This window comes from Rattus rattus, chromosome 12 (genome assembly GCF_011064425.1).
Source record: "Rattus rattus isolate New Zealand chromosome 12, Rrattus_CSIRO_v1, whole genome shotgun sequence".
Lineage (NCBI taxonomy): Eukaryota > Metazoa > Chordata > Mammalia > Rodentia > Muridae > Rattus > Rattus rattus.
The window spans coordinates 63,245,078-63,261,669 of NC_046165.1; the positions used below are offsets into that span (position 1 = coordinate 63,245,078).

Here is a 16,592-nt window from a genome sequence, read left to right on the forward strand (position 1 = left end):
AGCATGGTCACATCATACACCTGCTGACCCTGGGGACTGTCCTGTGAAAACCAGTGCGTGTCTTACACTGGCCCTCAAAGAGGCATAGATGAGAATACTGACTGCCACCAATGAGAGAAAACAACAACAACAGAACAAAACCAACTGAGAAATAGCCCAAATGCTGTCATATATTTGCATGGCAAACAATCACACAACAATGAATACCAAACAGCCGAGATATGTACACTTTACATGGATACTAATACTGAAATACTGAGTGAAAAAAAGCTGCCCAGCTTATTCCCTAAAGAATGGTAAGCTCCTTCTAACAGGCACAACCAGCAAAAGTGAGTGGAACATCGTTTGGGTTAGATATTTAGGTTACACATGCGTATGAAATGCAAGCATAAAGATACCCATTATGTCTTCATGGGTGATCATTCCACTGGTCAATTAATCATCTAATTAATTACAAAAGGAAGTAATACATAGACCAGCACTCATTAGTCCAATTTGGGATCACTAAGGTGCACTGGGAGAAAAAAAAATGGCAGAAAGTGCAAAGGAAGGAAACTATGAAGTTTCCAGGTTTTAAAGAGAATCAACTACAAGGAACTAGACACCTAATATAAATGCATCTGTTTAACCAGATATAACTGTAGGTCTGACAATCAACAATCTGGTAGACTATAGTCTCTGTTGCTGTCACAGGGAAGAGATAAGTAGGCTGGCCGTGGAGACATCCTCAGTCGTGCTAACTCTATGGAGTGTGCCAAGATGTGGGGTCTGTATAGGCCTCTTCCCTTCCCTCCTGGACACTACAACTGAGCAAAGAAAATGTCCCCATTCTCCCCAGATGCCATGTAGCTGCTATTCAAAGTGCCTGAATCAGTGTTTTTAAGTGAGTATAAAATCATCAGAAGCTTGATCTTGCCAGCCTCATTCTCCATTACGAACCTCAGATGGGCATCTTCAATTACTAACAAGTAGTGGCTCTATCCAAATTATTAAATAGCATCATAATATAACTTCTGCAGATCATCCAAGGCCTCTTCCTTTTTCTAAATGTCAAAGACACAGGGGTGTTCAAGAGTCAAAAGCTGGGGGTCGGGGAAGGGACGTGACACACTTGTGATGAGTTAAAAGAGAAAAGCTAGGGGTTGGGGATTTAGCTCAGTGGTAGAGCGCTTGCCTAGGAAGCGCAAGGCCCTGGGTTCGGTCCCCAGCTCCGAAAAAAAAGAACCAAAAAAAAAAAAAAAAAAAAAGAGAGAAAAGCTAAATCTTCATCTACTATCTGTTATCATCTGCTGCTCACACTGAAATAGTCAGAATTCAATAATGTCAATCTAAAAGGTTCTAAGCAACATGGGACTGAAAGGTAAAGCCCACTGGTGGAGAGAATGGCAGCATGCAAGGTTTCTTCAGAGCTTAAATCAGGCGGTAGATGGAGAGGCCACAGAACAGTGTCTGGAGCTCAGCAGGGTGTAGAGGTCATAGAACAGGGCACGGAGCTCTGTAATCCTCTTCCCACACACTCCCCAAATACAGAAAGGGAGAAATGCCGCCGAGTCCTCTCTCCAGCTCTGACCTCTCTTTCCGATTCCATCTGCAGCTGTGAGCTGCCTCAGTCCTCAGAGTCACAGACCATGACTGACTAGACTCTCGAATGGGAAGGCAGATTCTGACACATGAACTGACTTTTCTTACCCATACCTGGTGGTGGCAAGCAGGGTCTGGGTCACCCACTTCTCCATTCTGTGCATTTTCCTAGCTCCACACTTCTTCCAGAATGAACTGCCTTTGTCATCTGCTAAGGGACCCTTGCTCTCCTGGTCTGACTCCAGGCTTGCAAACATGCTTCACACAGCCTTCTGCCTTCGTTTACTCCCACTCTCCTTCCTTTAGATCTATGTGGTACCAACCACCCACGTCTGTCCTTTACAATGTGTCCTGTACATCATCCCTTCATTTGCTTATTTGTAGTCTGTGGTGTGGTGTGGTGTGTATGCATGTGTATGGTGTGTGTGTATGTGTGTGGTATGTGTGTGTGGTATATGTATGTGTATGGTGTGTGTGTACGTGTGTGGTATGTGTGTGCATGTATGTGTGTGTGTTGTGTGTATTGTATGTGTGTATGGTGTGTGTATGTGTGTGTATGTATGTATATATGTGTGTATGCATGGTATGTGTGTAGTGTGTGTGGTATGTGTGTATGTATCCATGTATATATGGTGTGTGTAGTATGTGTGTGTATATATGTATATGTGTGTGGTTTGCATAAGGTATATGTGTGTGATGTGTGTATGTATGGTTTGTGTGTAGTGTCTGTGGTATATATGTATGTATTGTGTGGTATATGTGTATATGTATGTGTGTAGCATGTGTGTAGTATGTGTGGTATATGTATTTTTGTATGTGTGTTGTGTGTGTGTCTGGTATGTGTATATATATGTGGTGTGTATGGTTGTGTGTGGTATGCGAATATGTGTGTGGTATGTGTATGTATGTATGTGTGTAGTGTGTGTGGTGTGTGTATGTATGTATGTATGTATGTTGTGTGGGTGTCTGGTATGTGTATTTATATGGTATGTGTGGTTGTGTGTGGTATGCATATATGTGTGTATGGTGTGTTATGTGTGTATGAGGAGGGCACATGTGTGAAGGTCAGAGAACAAGCCTATAGAGATGGCTCTCTCCCTCCACTTTCACATGGGTTCCCGGCTTAAGTTCAGTTGCCAGGCTGGCACAGCACTGAGCATCTCCCTTCCCCCATCCCCTGCTTTCCGCTTCACCTTCACAGCCTTAGTCTAGAACCTCATGACCTCAAACCAGATCAGTGATGCACCTGGGCCTCTTTCACCCTCACAACCACCCAACCCAAACAATATGACCACTTCAACCACCCCAAATCTGAGTCTTGCAAAGGCACCTGCAAGAAACTATTCCAGTGTCAAGAGCTACAACCGAGTCATGTTAGCATATGCATCTAGGGAGCACAACGACAAAGGACCCAGGAGTAGAGTGGGCATAGACACCGAAGAGCAGACCCATGGCGGCGAGTAAGAATGAAGGTGGCACAGACAAAGAAAGCCTTAGCAGTGTGTTCCTCTGCACTTCTGCCTCAGCTCCTTGGGCAAACCAATGTCTGCACGGCAGCAACACCCCCGAGGAAAATGATAAGAAATGACCTGTCTGTAGAGGCGCTTGAGAGCTCATTCATCAGAAATCTATGTCTAATGAACAGGAAACCAGAAAACTGACCCAGGTGTAGAAGAATTCAAGACCACCCTGGAGGGCTCTGAATTGAGCAGTATGGAAACCCAACTAGAAATGCATCCACAATACTTAAGTTACTCCTGTAATTTTATTTGACTTTCTAAGTCCTGGAAATGATGGCCTTTATCACACAAGAAAGGAAAGATATTAGAGTTAAAGAACAAGAGCATTTCCAATAAAACTTAAACTTCTCTCTCAAGAAAACTGTAACTGTAGGACTTGCCCCATCATTTAAGACTACAACTGAGTATGTGAAATGTTCTCGCCTTCCTAAGTATTGGTGAATGAAGTCACTCATTAGCACTTCAGAAGTTTTAGGCTTTTTCCTCAAAATAACAGTTTGGGTATTAAGTTATGTCTGAAGACCCTTTTCAGCTGTACATTTCTGTGGTTCAAAGTAATTGGTGTGGAGTATTTGCCCAGCACATGCAAAGCCATAGGTCTCAGCCCCAGAACCACAAAGGGAGTGGGAAGGGCTCCAGAATAGGCCGTTTTAAAAACACGACTCTTGTTAAACTTAGAAACTGAAAACTATAAATGATGATTCCGTTCTATGAATGGTGATGTCTGTGAAACTTAAAAATTCCTTGGTTCACAACGCCCATCAAAAATCGTGTCTTCGTGTTAGGCAGTGAAGATTCACAAATGTGGAAACTGTAAATGAACCCCCCAACACACACACACACACACACACACACACACACACACACACACACACACACACAAAAAAACTAAAAATCCCTAACAACCTACAATGGCGCTCCTGCCATTCCCAAGCTCCAGCTATTCACAAAGCTCTATTGAATCATCTGAGCATCAGTCTTCCGTGACAGACAGGAGCCGGTGAATTTCCTGCCGCCAGCAGGCGACTGCGCCCATCTAAGAGGGCAGGCCTGGCGCTGACCTACCTCCCTGTCTCCGCGCCACAGTCGCTGCTCCGCCACCGGGAAGCCGGTCTCAGCGAAGATGCGCTCCTTGAGGTCCCGCCCGGTTGCGGTGGCCGGCACCGCCACGGTCCTGCAGCCCACGCAGCCGCGGAGCACGGTCACGCGGACCCACCTGCGACAGGCAAAGGGACGGTCAGCGGGGTTCGCGCGCGGCCGGCCTGCCCGCCCTCCCTCCCGGGGTCTCATCACCTGTCCCCCATGGCGGGCTCCCCAGGCCTCCTCCTCACGCCCAGCCCCGCCGCTCCGAGAGGCCCGCCACTGGCCCTGAGGCGGGGATCCTCATGGCAGAGGCCTGTACCGCCGCAGCGCTCTGCCGCAGCCCGCAGAAGGGCAGAGGAAGGCGCTGCTGGGGAGGAGGAGCGAGCTCTAGCGCGCCGCGCGCTCCGGGCTGCAAAGGGCCATCCAGGCGTCGCCCGCAGGCATGCGCAGCCCCGGGACCGTTATCTGGGGAGCAGCCCTTCCGCGTAGCCACGCCCTCCTAGACGCGCCCTAAGAGCCGCTACTGTTCTTGGAGGAGCCTCAGGCCCCGCCTCGGCTCCGCCTCTCTCCTGGATGCCAAAGGACGGTCCCGCCCCCTCCTCAGGCCACGCCTTCCTCTGACACACCTCGCAGACTGCGGGTGTTCTAAGGAGACTAAAGCCCCGCCTGGACCCCTCCCCGTTCCGGGGAAGCTAAGGATCGCCCTGCGCCGGCGCCAAGCCACGCCCCTCCCAGGAGAGCCTGTCTATTGCTAGGATCCTTGCTTGGGGCTGGCTTTTGCCTCTCCTTCTCTCCCCGGCTATTCACTAAGGAGCAGCACCAACCCTCCACACAGGAGTGCAAAGAGCAGCTTGACTCTACCTTACCCAACTATACTGAGGAGCTGCACTACCCCAAAAGCTACGCCTCACCCGATACCTTCTTCCACTTAACTTCCCTCAGATCCTGATGAAAATAGCAAAACAAACTCATCTATTACAGCAACGCAAAAGCCACACGGTGTTAATAGTAAACGCCTGTTACTTGACTTATTCTCCTGGAATAAAAACGCCATTTTAGAGTTAACCCTAAAAATTATATTACCACTTCTCTTTGCTCCCTTCCATATAGTCAGAATCCATCGTTAGGAGTAAAAACTACCCTGAGAGCTCTTTAGTCATAATCTTAGTCAATCTTTACTTTCGCAGTTGGGAGGAGTCAGTTTCATCAATTAGAGGAAAATACAGAAACTCAGTAAAAAGATCCTGCCTAGAAACCCCGGTAGACAAATACTTGATTTTTAAATCAGATAAGCCTGTACAAGTGAATGCATCAGGATATCAACAAATAGGAAAAAACATGGAATTTTCTCTATGAAGTCAGATTCTCCCCATCCCAAGCCCCTCCCAAACTCCATGCTTAGCACCTGTGATGTGACATGTACCACATGTACCATGACAAATCTCCAGGTTAAAAGTCTTCGGAGTTCAGGATGCACCCCTATTCCTCTGCCTTCCCATAAGGTCTTTCTCTGGGCACCAAGCAGGATGTTGTAACAATAGAACCCAGGCAAGGAGTGGAAACCCTGAAAGGAAGGGATGACCTCAGCCATCAGGCATGCCACAGAGAGGCAGAGTCAGCCTACGAGGAGGCTGATCAGAAGCAGCTTTGAACCTCTAGAGCAGACTGCCTTTGGGACACATCTCACAATGTCATTCCTCACGGGAAACACTACTGTATCCCAACTGGCTACATTCCTGAATGACAAGGACACCCAAGGAGTGAGACAGCGTATCCTAAGTAACTGTTTGAGTAGACACAGGGTTGCAATTTTACCAGATAGAATTCTGGACATGAACATGCTGGTGGTTACCCAATATCATGACTGTAATACCACAGAACTGCAGTATTCAAAAATGATTCTGAGGTGGCCATATTAAAATATCTTTTCCATTTTGTTTGCTGAGACAAAGCATGGGGAGGTTCTGAAGTGTTGGGATTGTTCTGCCTCTGCCTCCTAAGTGCTAGGATAGGCTACATGGTCATATAGTGAGCTGGTTTCCCCCTTTCTTTCCCAATATTTTTAGGTAGCACAGAGACACTAAAGAAAGTTGATAAGAACAGCTGTCAAGGTTTGGAGGCAGAAACATGAAAGGCAGGCGGCAGGGCAGTGACCACATGAGTCCTCTTACAATGATTTTCTATTACATATTGACTGGCAGGTAGCAATAAGATACAAAAGACTGCAAAGATAAACTTGAGCAGCTAGCAGGTGACTAGGACAAAGTGGCAAAGTAGCAACACGATAATCATTAGTCTATTTGTGTGGGGTGGGGGTTCTACTTTCTGTACGCGCAAGGACTTATTGTTTGTTTGTTTGTTTGTTTGTTTGTTTGAGACAGAGTCTTACCATGTATCCCTGGCTGGCCTAGAATTTACTACATAAACCTAGATGGCTTTGAACTCATTAAAGGTATGCACCACCACACCTTGCAATATGTCTTACACCTAAATAAATGACATGGCTATTTTGACAGAAGCCATCAATAAATAAATGAGTTCAGAGAACAAGGAATCCGGGGCTGGGAAGATGGATCAGTGGGTAAAGTGCTTGCCATGTATGTGTGAGGATCTGAACTAGTACTCCCCACCCCTGCACATAAAAGGCACTTCCTGGTTTCTGTATTCAGGAAGGCAGGGGCTGAGTGGAGCTAGACAGATCTCTGAGGTTACTGGTCAGCCAGTCTAGTCAGCCAGTGATCTCCAAGTTCAGTGCAGAGACCTTTTCTCAAAACAACGTGAAGAAATAAAGGATGGAAACAAGCCACACATCTGTGCACATATGCACATGCATGGACATGGGCCATGCATATTCTACTGAGGGGGATCCATCTTTAGTGAGGATCTTCATGAATCTGAAGTATCCTGAAAACCGTGCAGCTTGGAAACAATAAAGACTGACTCTGCCCTGCGAGCTCCTCCCATGCAGGAGACATAGTGCTGGTGGGGATCCAGAAACACCATATTTTAATAAACAATGAAAGTAACTAAAGCAGCCAATTTTATGCTTACATTCCAAGGAAGGGAAAGAAACAATAAGCAAGTAGACACATTAGTAACGTCAGGTAGCAAGACACGCCATTTAAGACTGTCCACAGTGAAGGTGAGTGCTTGAACTGTTCCACTCTGAGAGAAAACCTTAATTAGAGGCTTGAAGAAAATGAAGAGGAGCTTACATAGCTCCATGCATTGAAGAAAGGGACCCAGAGACAACATACATGACGCTTGTTTTCACATCCACATTGTAAGAAACAGGAAGAAAAGATGAAAAGTAAAGAAAGAATAAAGGACAGGGACTATGAGGAAGCACAGAAGGAGGGAGAAGGGAAGGAGGAGGAAGGGAGGAGAAAATGAAAGAAAAGGATAAAAGGGGAGAGGAACAGGGAGAGAGAAAAACGAGAAGTGGGAAAGAGGGAGGCTTAAATGGAGGGGAGAAAGAGAGGGAGGGAAAGGAAGGTGGAAATAAAGAAAATGAGGAAGAGAAGAATAGAGAGGAAAGAAGAGAAAGGATGGGGAGGGGAGGAAAGGGTGAAGAAAGGAAGGAAGGAGAAGAAAGGAGTAAGTAAGGAAAGAGAAGAGAACGAGGGAGGGAGAAACTGGGAAGGAAGAGAAGATGATGAAGGAAAGGGGGAGAGTGTGGGAGAAAGAGGAGGAGGAAAGAGGGAAGGAAGAGAGGGAGAGGAGGAGGAAAGGGAGTGAAAAAAGAGGGCTAAGAGGAAAGGGGGAAAAGAGAGAGGGAGAAGTGAAGGAAAGGTGGGAGAGGAGGAGAAAAAAGGGAAGAAAGAAGGAGGGGAGGAGGAAGGAAGAACTAGCAGAGAAAAGGAAGGAAAGAAGCAAGATGAAGGAGGGGAAGAGGGGGAAATGGACTGAATGGACAGAGGGAAGGAATAGAAAGAATGGAAAGGAAAAGGAGAAAGAGGAAGAGAAGGAGGTGAAGAAGAAATAGAAGGGAGGGGAGTAATGAATGAAAGAGGAAGGAAAGAAAAAAGAAAAGGATGGATAAGGAAAGTATCTTAGTCACTGTGGACTGTAGAGGAGGAGACACCATGACCAAGGTCACTTGAGAGAGCATTTAATCGGGGGAGGGATTGCTTACAGTTTCATTGAGTGAGTCCATGAACATTATGGAGGGGAGCAAGGCAGCAGGCAAGTAGGCATGGCACTGGTACAGTAGCTGAGCACCCACATCTGGTCCACAAGCAGGAGGTGGGTGGGCTTGGAGTGTGGTGAGAGTGAGGGACAGAGAGAGACTAAGGTCTCATAATGGCTTTTAAAACCTCAAAGCCCACCCCCAGTGACACACTTCTTCCAACAAGCCACACCTCCTAATCCTTCCTGTGCTGGCTAACCTTGTGTCAGCTTGACACACAAACTGGAATTATCTGAAAAGAGAGAACCTTAATTGAGAAAATGCCTCCATAAGAGCTATAGGGTATTTTCTTGATTAGTGATTGATGGGCGAGGGCCCAGCCTATTGTACGTAGTGCTATTTCTGGGCTGTGGTCCTGGGTTCTGTAAGAAAGCTAGCCAAGCAAGCCAGCAAGCAGCACCTCTCCATGGCCTCTGCATCAGCTCGTGCCTCTAGGTTCCTGCCCTGCTTGAGTTCCAGTCCTGTCTTCCTTTGGGGATGAAGAGTGATGTAGAAGTGTAAGCCAAATAAACCCTTTCCTCCCTGTCTTAGTTAGGGTTTTCATTGCTATGAAGAGACACTGTGACCATGGCAACTCTTAAGTGGACAACATGTAGTTGGGGCTGGCTTACAGGTTTAGAGGTTCAGTCCATTATCATTAAGGCAGGAGCCTGGCAGTGCCTGGCACAGGAGGAGCTGAGAGTTCTACATCTTGATCTGAAGGTTGCTGGAGAAGACTGTCTTCTAGGCAGCTAGGAGAAAGGTCTCAATGCAAAAGTGACACACTTCCTCCAACAGGACCACACCTACTCCAACAGGGCCTACTTCTCTGAACCTCCTAATAGTGCCACTCCCTGGGCCAAGCATATTCAAACCACCACACTCCCCCAACTTGATTTTTGGCCATGGCGTTTCATTGCAGCAATAGAAACTCTAACTAAGACATTTCCTAAAGAGTTCCACTAACTAAGGACCAAGAATTTAAACATATGAGCCCATGGGGACAATTCTTATTCAAACCACCACAAGAAAGGAAGGAGAGAGACAGAGGAAGAGGGAGAGAAAAATGAGAGGGTGAGAGGGAGGGAGGGAGGAAAAACAAAACTGCAAGAGGAAGGAGGGAAAGAATGAAGGAAGAAAGAACAGGATTTTTTAAAGGGAGGCAAAGGAAGAAATGGAGATAACAGGAAAAGGAGGAGAGAGAAGGAAAAGGGCATGGGGGAGGAAAACAGGAAGGAAATGGATGAAGGCTAAAAGTAGAGGAAATAATGGATAGAAAGAGGGAAGGGGAGGAGGGGAGAGGTGGAAAGAAAAAAGTGGAGGGAGGTAAATTGGAGGCAGAAAGAGACAAAGGATGGAGGGGAAATGAGGGAGAATGGAAGATGGGGAGATAAAGGGATGATGAAGAGAGGGGAGGGGAGGAAGAGAAAAGGGAAGGGGAGATGGGAGGAAGGAAAGGAGAGAGCAAAGGAGTAAGGAAGGAAGGGTGCAGGAAGAAGAAATGAAAGGGGAAATGTGGAGAGTAAAGTAAGGGAGAGGTCAGAGAAGGGGTTGAGGGGAAAGGGACTAGGGAAAGGATAGGAGGATTGAAAGGGGAAGGGAGTGAAAAGGGGGATTCAAAGGGAGGGGGGCGGCGGAGGGCTAGGGGCTGGAAATGTGAGTGAGAAGGAAAGAAGGAAGGGGATAGACAAAAAGGAAACGATGGGCAAGGAAGGGGAGAGACTGAAGGAAAGGCCATCCAGAGATTGCCCCACCTGGGGATCCATCCCACATGCAGTCACCAAACCCAGACACCATTGCTGAAGCCAAGAAAAGCACACAGGAGTCTGATACAGCTGTCTCCTGAGAGGCGCTGCCGGATCCTTGAAGTCTGATGCTTGAAGGCAACCATCTTGATCACAGAGACCCCAGAGGAGGAGTTAGGGGAAGGACTAAGAAGGAGATGAAAGGGCTCAGTGGGAGGGGAGGCCCTTGGTCCTGTGAGAGCTCGATGCCCCAGTGCAGGGGAACGCCAGGGCAGTGAGGTAGGAGTGGGTAGGTGGGTGGGGGAGCACCCACACAGAAGCAGGGTAAGGGGGATAGGATAGGGGCTTTGCAGAGGGGAAACCAACCAGGAAAGGGTATAACATTTGAAATGTAAATAAATAAAATGTCAAAAAAGAGGAAGGGGTGAGAGAAGAAAAGGAAATGAAACACAGAGAGAGAGAGAAAAGGGTGGAGAGGGAAAAAGAGCATTGAGAAATAAGAGGGAGAGAGTGTGACGAGGGTTATGAAGAAAGAGGGGAAGGAAGGAGAAAGGGAGAAAAGAAGCCAGGAAAGAACAGGAGATGGAAGACAAAAAAAAGAAAAAAGGAGAGAATATGTGAGGGAGGGGAAAGGCAGGAAGAAGAGCAGAGAGAGGGAGGAAAGGGGAGAGGATGTGGGGGAAAGGACGGGAGGTAAAGGGAGGAAGGGGAAAGGGAGGGGAAGTGGAAAAGGGTAGGGAGAGAGAGAAAGGAAGGAGAGGACTGGAAGGGCAAAGAGGCAGAAAAGAGAGAGGGGTGGTAATGGGAAGGAGGGGAAACAGAAATGGAATAAGAAAGGGAGGGACAGAGAAAAAAGGAAGAAGGGAAGAGGGAAGAGGAAGGGAAACAATGGAAGACACAAAGGGAGGGGAGGGAAGGGAAGGAGAAGGAGGGGGAGGGAAGAAGAAGGAAACTATGGACGACAGGGAAGGGGAAAAGATAATGGAAGGAGAGGGGCAGGGAAAGGTGAGGGAGGGAAGATGGAGAAGGGGAATAGAGAAAATACAAATAGGAGGGAAAGAAAAGAGAGGGAAGGAGGGAAGGGGAAGGAAGGAAAGGAAGGTAGGCAAGGAAAGTGGGGGTTGAGAAGAAAGGAGAGAAAGGGGGAAGGAGAAAGGGGGGAGGAGAAAGGGGAAGGTGTTGTTCCAGAAAAGAGAAAGGAGCTGGAAAGGGAAATGGGAGACGCATGGGAAGGGGGAGAGGGAAGAGGGTGTCCTATTTAGATTTTATCAACTTGCCTCAAGCCAGGATCATCTGCAAAGAGGGGACTTCAGATGAGAAAAGGCCTCCATCTGATTGGCCCCTTAGGGAAATCTACTGGGCTGAGAGATTAGGAGGGAGGAAACAAGGAGGAATAAAATGCCGAGAAAACTTGGAAAAAACAAGTTTTAATATTTGTATTTCTTCTGCTTGGAATGGGGAGGAGAGCCACTCCCAGGATGCCGAGGGTCTGTGAGTTGAGTCCTGCGGCTTGTCTTCCCAGTAGAGAACTATCGCCTCTTCCCCTCACCAATTAGGCAGAGACAAAAATAGAGCCGATCATTGCTCCTTTGCTTAGTGAGTCGGTACGAGGCTATTACCTGAAAATTAAAGTGAGGGTGTTCTAGAAACTGACTCTGCATGGTAAAGGCTTGTCTTGCAAGCCTAATGACTTGTGATTCCCCAGAGCCTGTGTTAAAGAGAGAGACAACCCCACAACATTGTCCTCTGGAATCCACACAGAGTGCAGGACATACACTCCCCACACACACAATAGTATTTATTTTAAGTATGGGTATCCTTCAAAGTCCTCAGAATGAGTAAAAGGTGTAAGCCATGTAGACAAAGGAAATGACCTTTAAGATAAGGATCAGCACATGTGAAACCATGGAGACCAAGAACCCACCAGGGAGGGAAACCTGCAGCAACGCAGCTCTGCCTCAGAAGATCAGACATTGACCATGTGTCACATGACCAACAGTAGCTGCAAGGCAAGCAGAGGACACGATAGCTTTTCAAGCCTTTGTAGCAGATGGTTTTATCAAGATGGGGAACGATGGCTAAATCTTCTGACTGTGCCATCTACAGTGCTGCAGTGGATGGGAAAACTCGGGGGAGAGTACATTCAAAGTGTCAGCAAGAATGTCAGAAAGCAGTAACCAGAAAACCCTCAAAGCTGCTTAGTAACATAAAACACATTTTCAAAGGCGTAGGACATGTCACGCAGGTGACTTTATCTCACCTTGGGACGGGACTTTGGCAGATCTTGTCTTGAGACCACTTTTAAAACATTGTCTCAATTCTAGGACTAAAACAAACCCAGCCAAAGGCATACGGTCCAACCTCCCATCTCCTTCAAAGATCACCTCTCCTCACTCGGGCCATCTCTACCTGGGAAGGAGGCAGCTGTCTCACCGGCCAGAGCTGGAGAGCTGGGAAAGGAAGGGTAAGGCTGCCCTGCCTAGCCAAGATAAATACCATTGAGATATGAGCGAAATGTCTGCATTGATTAGGCTGCTCTGATATGCATGCCCTCTGTGAAGAGAACCAAAACTCTGAGGACACCTTTTGAAAAAAGCACTAAGATGTTATTGGTGACTTTGGAAACATGGGTTCCCCAAGGCCAAGGGCAAAGGAATGACTTTTCCATACAAGGGAAATTATGAATAGCTCCTCCTGTTCATTCTACTTAATTTGGCTCCTTACATAACCTCTGCTTAAGTATATAAAACTGCGGTGACGATCATACCAGAATCCCATTGTGATGGTTGGCATATGCTTGGCCCAGGGAGTGGCACTATTAGAAGGTGTGGCCTTGTTGGAGAAGTGTGTCACTGGGGGTGTGGGCTTGGAGACCCTCCTCCTAGCTGCCTGAGGATGCTCAGTCTGTTCCTGGCTGCCTTCAGGTGAAGATGTAGAACTCGGCTCCTCCTGCACCATGTCTGCCTGGATGCTGCCATGCTCCTGCCTTGATGATAATGGACTGAACCTCTGAACCTGTAAGCCAGTCCCGATTAAATGTGGTCCTTTATAAAACTTACATTGGTCACGGTGTCTGTTCACAGCAGTTAAGACCCTAACTAAGACACCCATCCACTACAAATTTGTTGCACAGGGAGACAGCTATTCCCACTCGTCAACTTGACTACATCTGGAACGGACTGCAATCCAGAGGTGGAGGGACACCTGTGATCCAGATCTTGAGGTGGGAAGACACAGGCTTCTGATCTGGATCTTGACATGGGACGATACATGCTTTTGATCTGGATCTTGACATGGGACGATACACGCTTTTGATCTGGATCTTGAGGCATAGTGGCCCTGGCAAGGTGGGGCATGCCTATGAACAGCTTAGGTGTTTGTCCTCTGGAAACACCTTTACTCTAGGCCACACCTTCTGCTGGAGGCCTACAGAAGGACAATGGCAGAAGGAAGGCTTCCTTCTTCTCTGCCTGCTTGCACATGCTTGCCAGTACATCTGTTGGAACCTACTTCTTCAGGTTTCCGGCTTACCCAGAAGACCAGCAGAAACACCCGCCTCATGGGACCAGCAACTACTAGATTCTTGGACTTCCCATTCATAACTACTAGATTCTTGGACTTCCCATTCATAACTACTAGATTCTTGGACTTCCCATTCATAGCTGCCCATTGTTGACAAAACAAGAAGGGAGGACTTGATTTTGGGTCACACTGTGAGGTTACAGTCTATCACAGAAAGGAAGGCACTATGATAGCTGACCATTGCATCCACAAGCAGGAAGCAGAGACAAATGAATGCTGGCATTCTGCTGGCTTCCCCCTTTCCTGCTTTTTATTCAGTCCAGGACTCCAGCCCACAGGAAGGTGCCATCCACGCTCACGGTGGGTCTCCATTCCTCCAGTGAACATCTCTACAAACACCGTCACAGATGCACCCAGACGCCTGCATCCAGGCGATTCCACATCCATTCAAGTTGACAATGAAGACAAACCAAGCACGATGTCTCTTTAGGAGGAACAATTTCATGGGTATTTGTTCCTACAAGACAGCTTGTGTGCATGAGATTGTATGTATACAAGTGTGTGTGCGCTTTGGTATGTGGTATATGGTAATTGCTGCTTTAAAACAAAACAAAACAAAACACACTGTAAGCCTTTTGGACTCTAGGCCATCGTGAACTGTTAAAATTGATAGAAGCCAAATGCAGGACCAACAGCCAGACGGTAGGTCATCAGTAGCAGATGCGGTTTATACGTGTGACTGAGAAGAGCCCACATTGATGTCCTGACAGCAAGGCAGGGCTCGGCGCTACCCAGTTCCCCCAGTGGTATTTCATGTTGGCCGGTGTGAAGCTATGCGTCTGACTTCTCGGCCTTCTTTCCTTCCCCCCCAGGTCTACCTTCCTTGTTTGACCACTCTCCATTATTGCTTTCCATCATTCTCCTGCTCTTCAGGAACCAAGAAGGGCTCTCCTCTCTCAGACAGGTTGGGCCCCTGCCAGGTTTTCCTCTGCACTGGCCTGTGACTTGCCAACACCTTCCCTCTGCCTTCCCACTGCCCGCCCATTCCCCATCTGTGCCACACTCAGCACTGTCAGCCTCTCTTTTTCTGCCCACAGCACCTTCTAGATGAATACTCAGATATAAATGCCCACCTGGGCAAACAATTTTGAGTTCATGTGACTCCATGCAAGACTGTCTGGCAATCTAATGTCCACACAAAAGCATGGCTGAGAACTGCAGGGGGTGGCATTTGGGGTCTTTAGGAAGATGTGGCTTCAGAGAAAAGCCAGAGTGGACCATCACGCAGAACCACTGCCAACAACCTGACCGATCCTGCGGTCTTGGTCAATCGCTGCTTCACACCAGCTTACTCTTCCCAGACTGAGCATTGCTCCACCCCCACCCCAGCTTTCCTAGCTCAGTCTACCATGGTCACCACATTTGGCATTTGAAGTCTCGAACACCAAAGCACAGGTATTCACCCTCACCCAGGCCTTCACATGGCTCCTCCACCTTTGGGCCTTTCCCACCCCCTCACCAACATCTGTCTACACCGAGGCACCATTCTTTGACTGACAGTCCGAAAGCTGCCTCTACTGCTCTATAAAAACAGCAACACCCTCAATGCAACCCCACTCTCCCCCAAAGTTTCCTTGAATTGCCTTATCCTTGCTCTCGTAGCTACCCTCAGATGTGCGTTCATCTTTTTTGTTTACCTCATCCACAAGGTTGCTCTGTGCTCCCCAGAGCGACACTGACATGTTCAAGTCTAAGTGCTCCCTTTCCAAGCACTGGAGGGAGAGGGGGAAGGTGACAAGGCCTGTTGTGCCACAGAGCCTCAGTCTGCTTGGGGCTGCCACCCGCAGAACACCACAGGCAGGATGAACTGAACTATGTGCCCCTCCTGGTACTGAGGACTTGGAATTCTAGGTCAAAGTGCATGTAAGAAAGGTCGCATCCATGCATCTCTTCCTAGCTTAGCCACGTAGCCTCTTAGCCATGTCTGTGAGCTGCTTGTGAGGGTACTAATACCATCGTGGATCCCCACCCTTACAAACTCATCTGACCTGAATTACCCTGTTCAAATACCTTGCCTTTGAATGCTACCGAGGCTGGCAAGTATCAGAAAAGCTTAGTTACCTGGGACTCATGCGCACACATGTGACTGACTTAAAGTCATATGTATTAAGCCACATGATTGACTTAAATAATGCAAATAAGCAATTCCCCTTAGAAACCTCTTGATCTATTCAAACATGCTTCTGGATGTATCTGGGATTAGGAGACATGGGGCAGATCTGACCTACATGGGTTTGGGAATTGAGGTGGTTTGAATAGGCTTGGTCCAGGGAGCAGCACTATTTGGAGGTATGGCCTTGTTGGAGTAGGTGTGTCCTTGTTGGAGTAGGTGTGTCCTTGTTGGAGTAGGTGTGGCCTTGTAGTGTGTGGCCTTGTTGGAGTAGGTGTGGCCTTGTTGGAGTAGGTGTGGCCTTGTTAGAGTGTGTGGCCTTGTTGGAGTAGGTGTGGCCTTGTTGGAGTAGGTGTGGCCTTGTTGGAGTAGGTGTGGCCTTGTTGGAGTGGGTGTGGCCTTGTTGGAGTGGGTGTGGCCTTGTTGGAGTAGGTGTGGCCTTGTTGGAGTGGGTGTGGCCTTGTTGGAGTAGGTGTGTCAGAGCTGTCTGGAAGCCAGTCTTTTGTCGCTTTCGGATGAAGATGTAGAACTCTCAGTTCCACCACTCCCACATCTCCCTGGACACTGCCATGCTCCCACCTCGATGATAATGGACTGAACCTGTAAGCCAGCCTCAATTAAATGTTGTCCTTTATAAGAGTTGCCTTGGTCATTGTGTCTCTTCACAGTAGTAAAACCCTAACCAAGACAGGGATACATATTCAGGAAGGCAAATCATGTCTTCTGACTGAATGAATCTTAGGAAAATCTCTTTGCCATCATATGCCTATAACAGGTGTACACAGATAATTAAAATCAGATGC

General features: G+C 47.7%; 1 protein-coding gene across 4 annotated transcripts in view; it reads right to left on the minus strand.

Annotated features, from left to right (window-relative positions):
• The window catches only part of Sacs (sacsin molecular chaperone), an 81,841-nt gene that overhangs the window by 37,362 nt on the left and 27,887 nt on the right, over positions 1-16,592 (minus strand). For 3 of the 4 annotated variants that reach the window (XM_032918127.1, XM_032918125.1, XM_032918129.1), the window contains exon 3: positions 4,167-4,317. In XM_032918127.1, the coding sequence (XP_032774018.1) occupies positions 4,167-4,317 (151 nt within the window). Of the gene's footprint in view, positions 1-4,166; positions 4,318-4,394; positions 4,604-16,592 lie in introns of those variants that run through there. The other variant, XM_032918126.1, reaches the window with a different exon arrangement.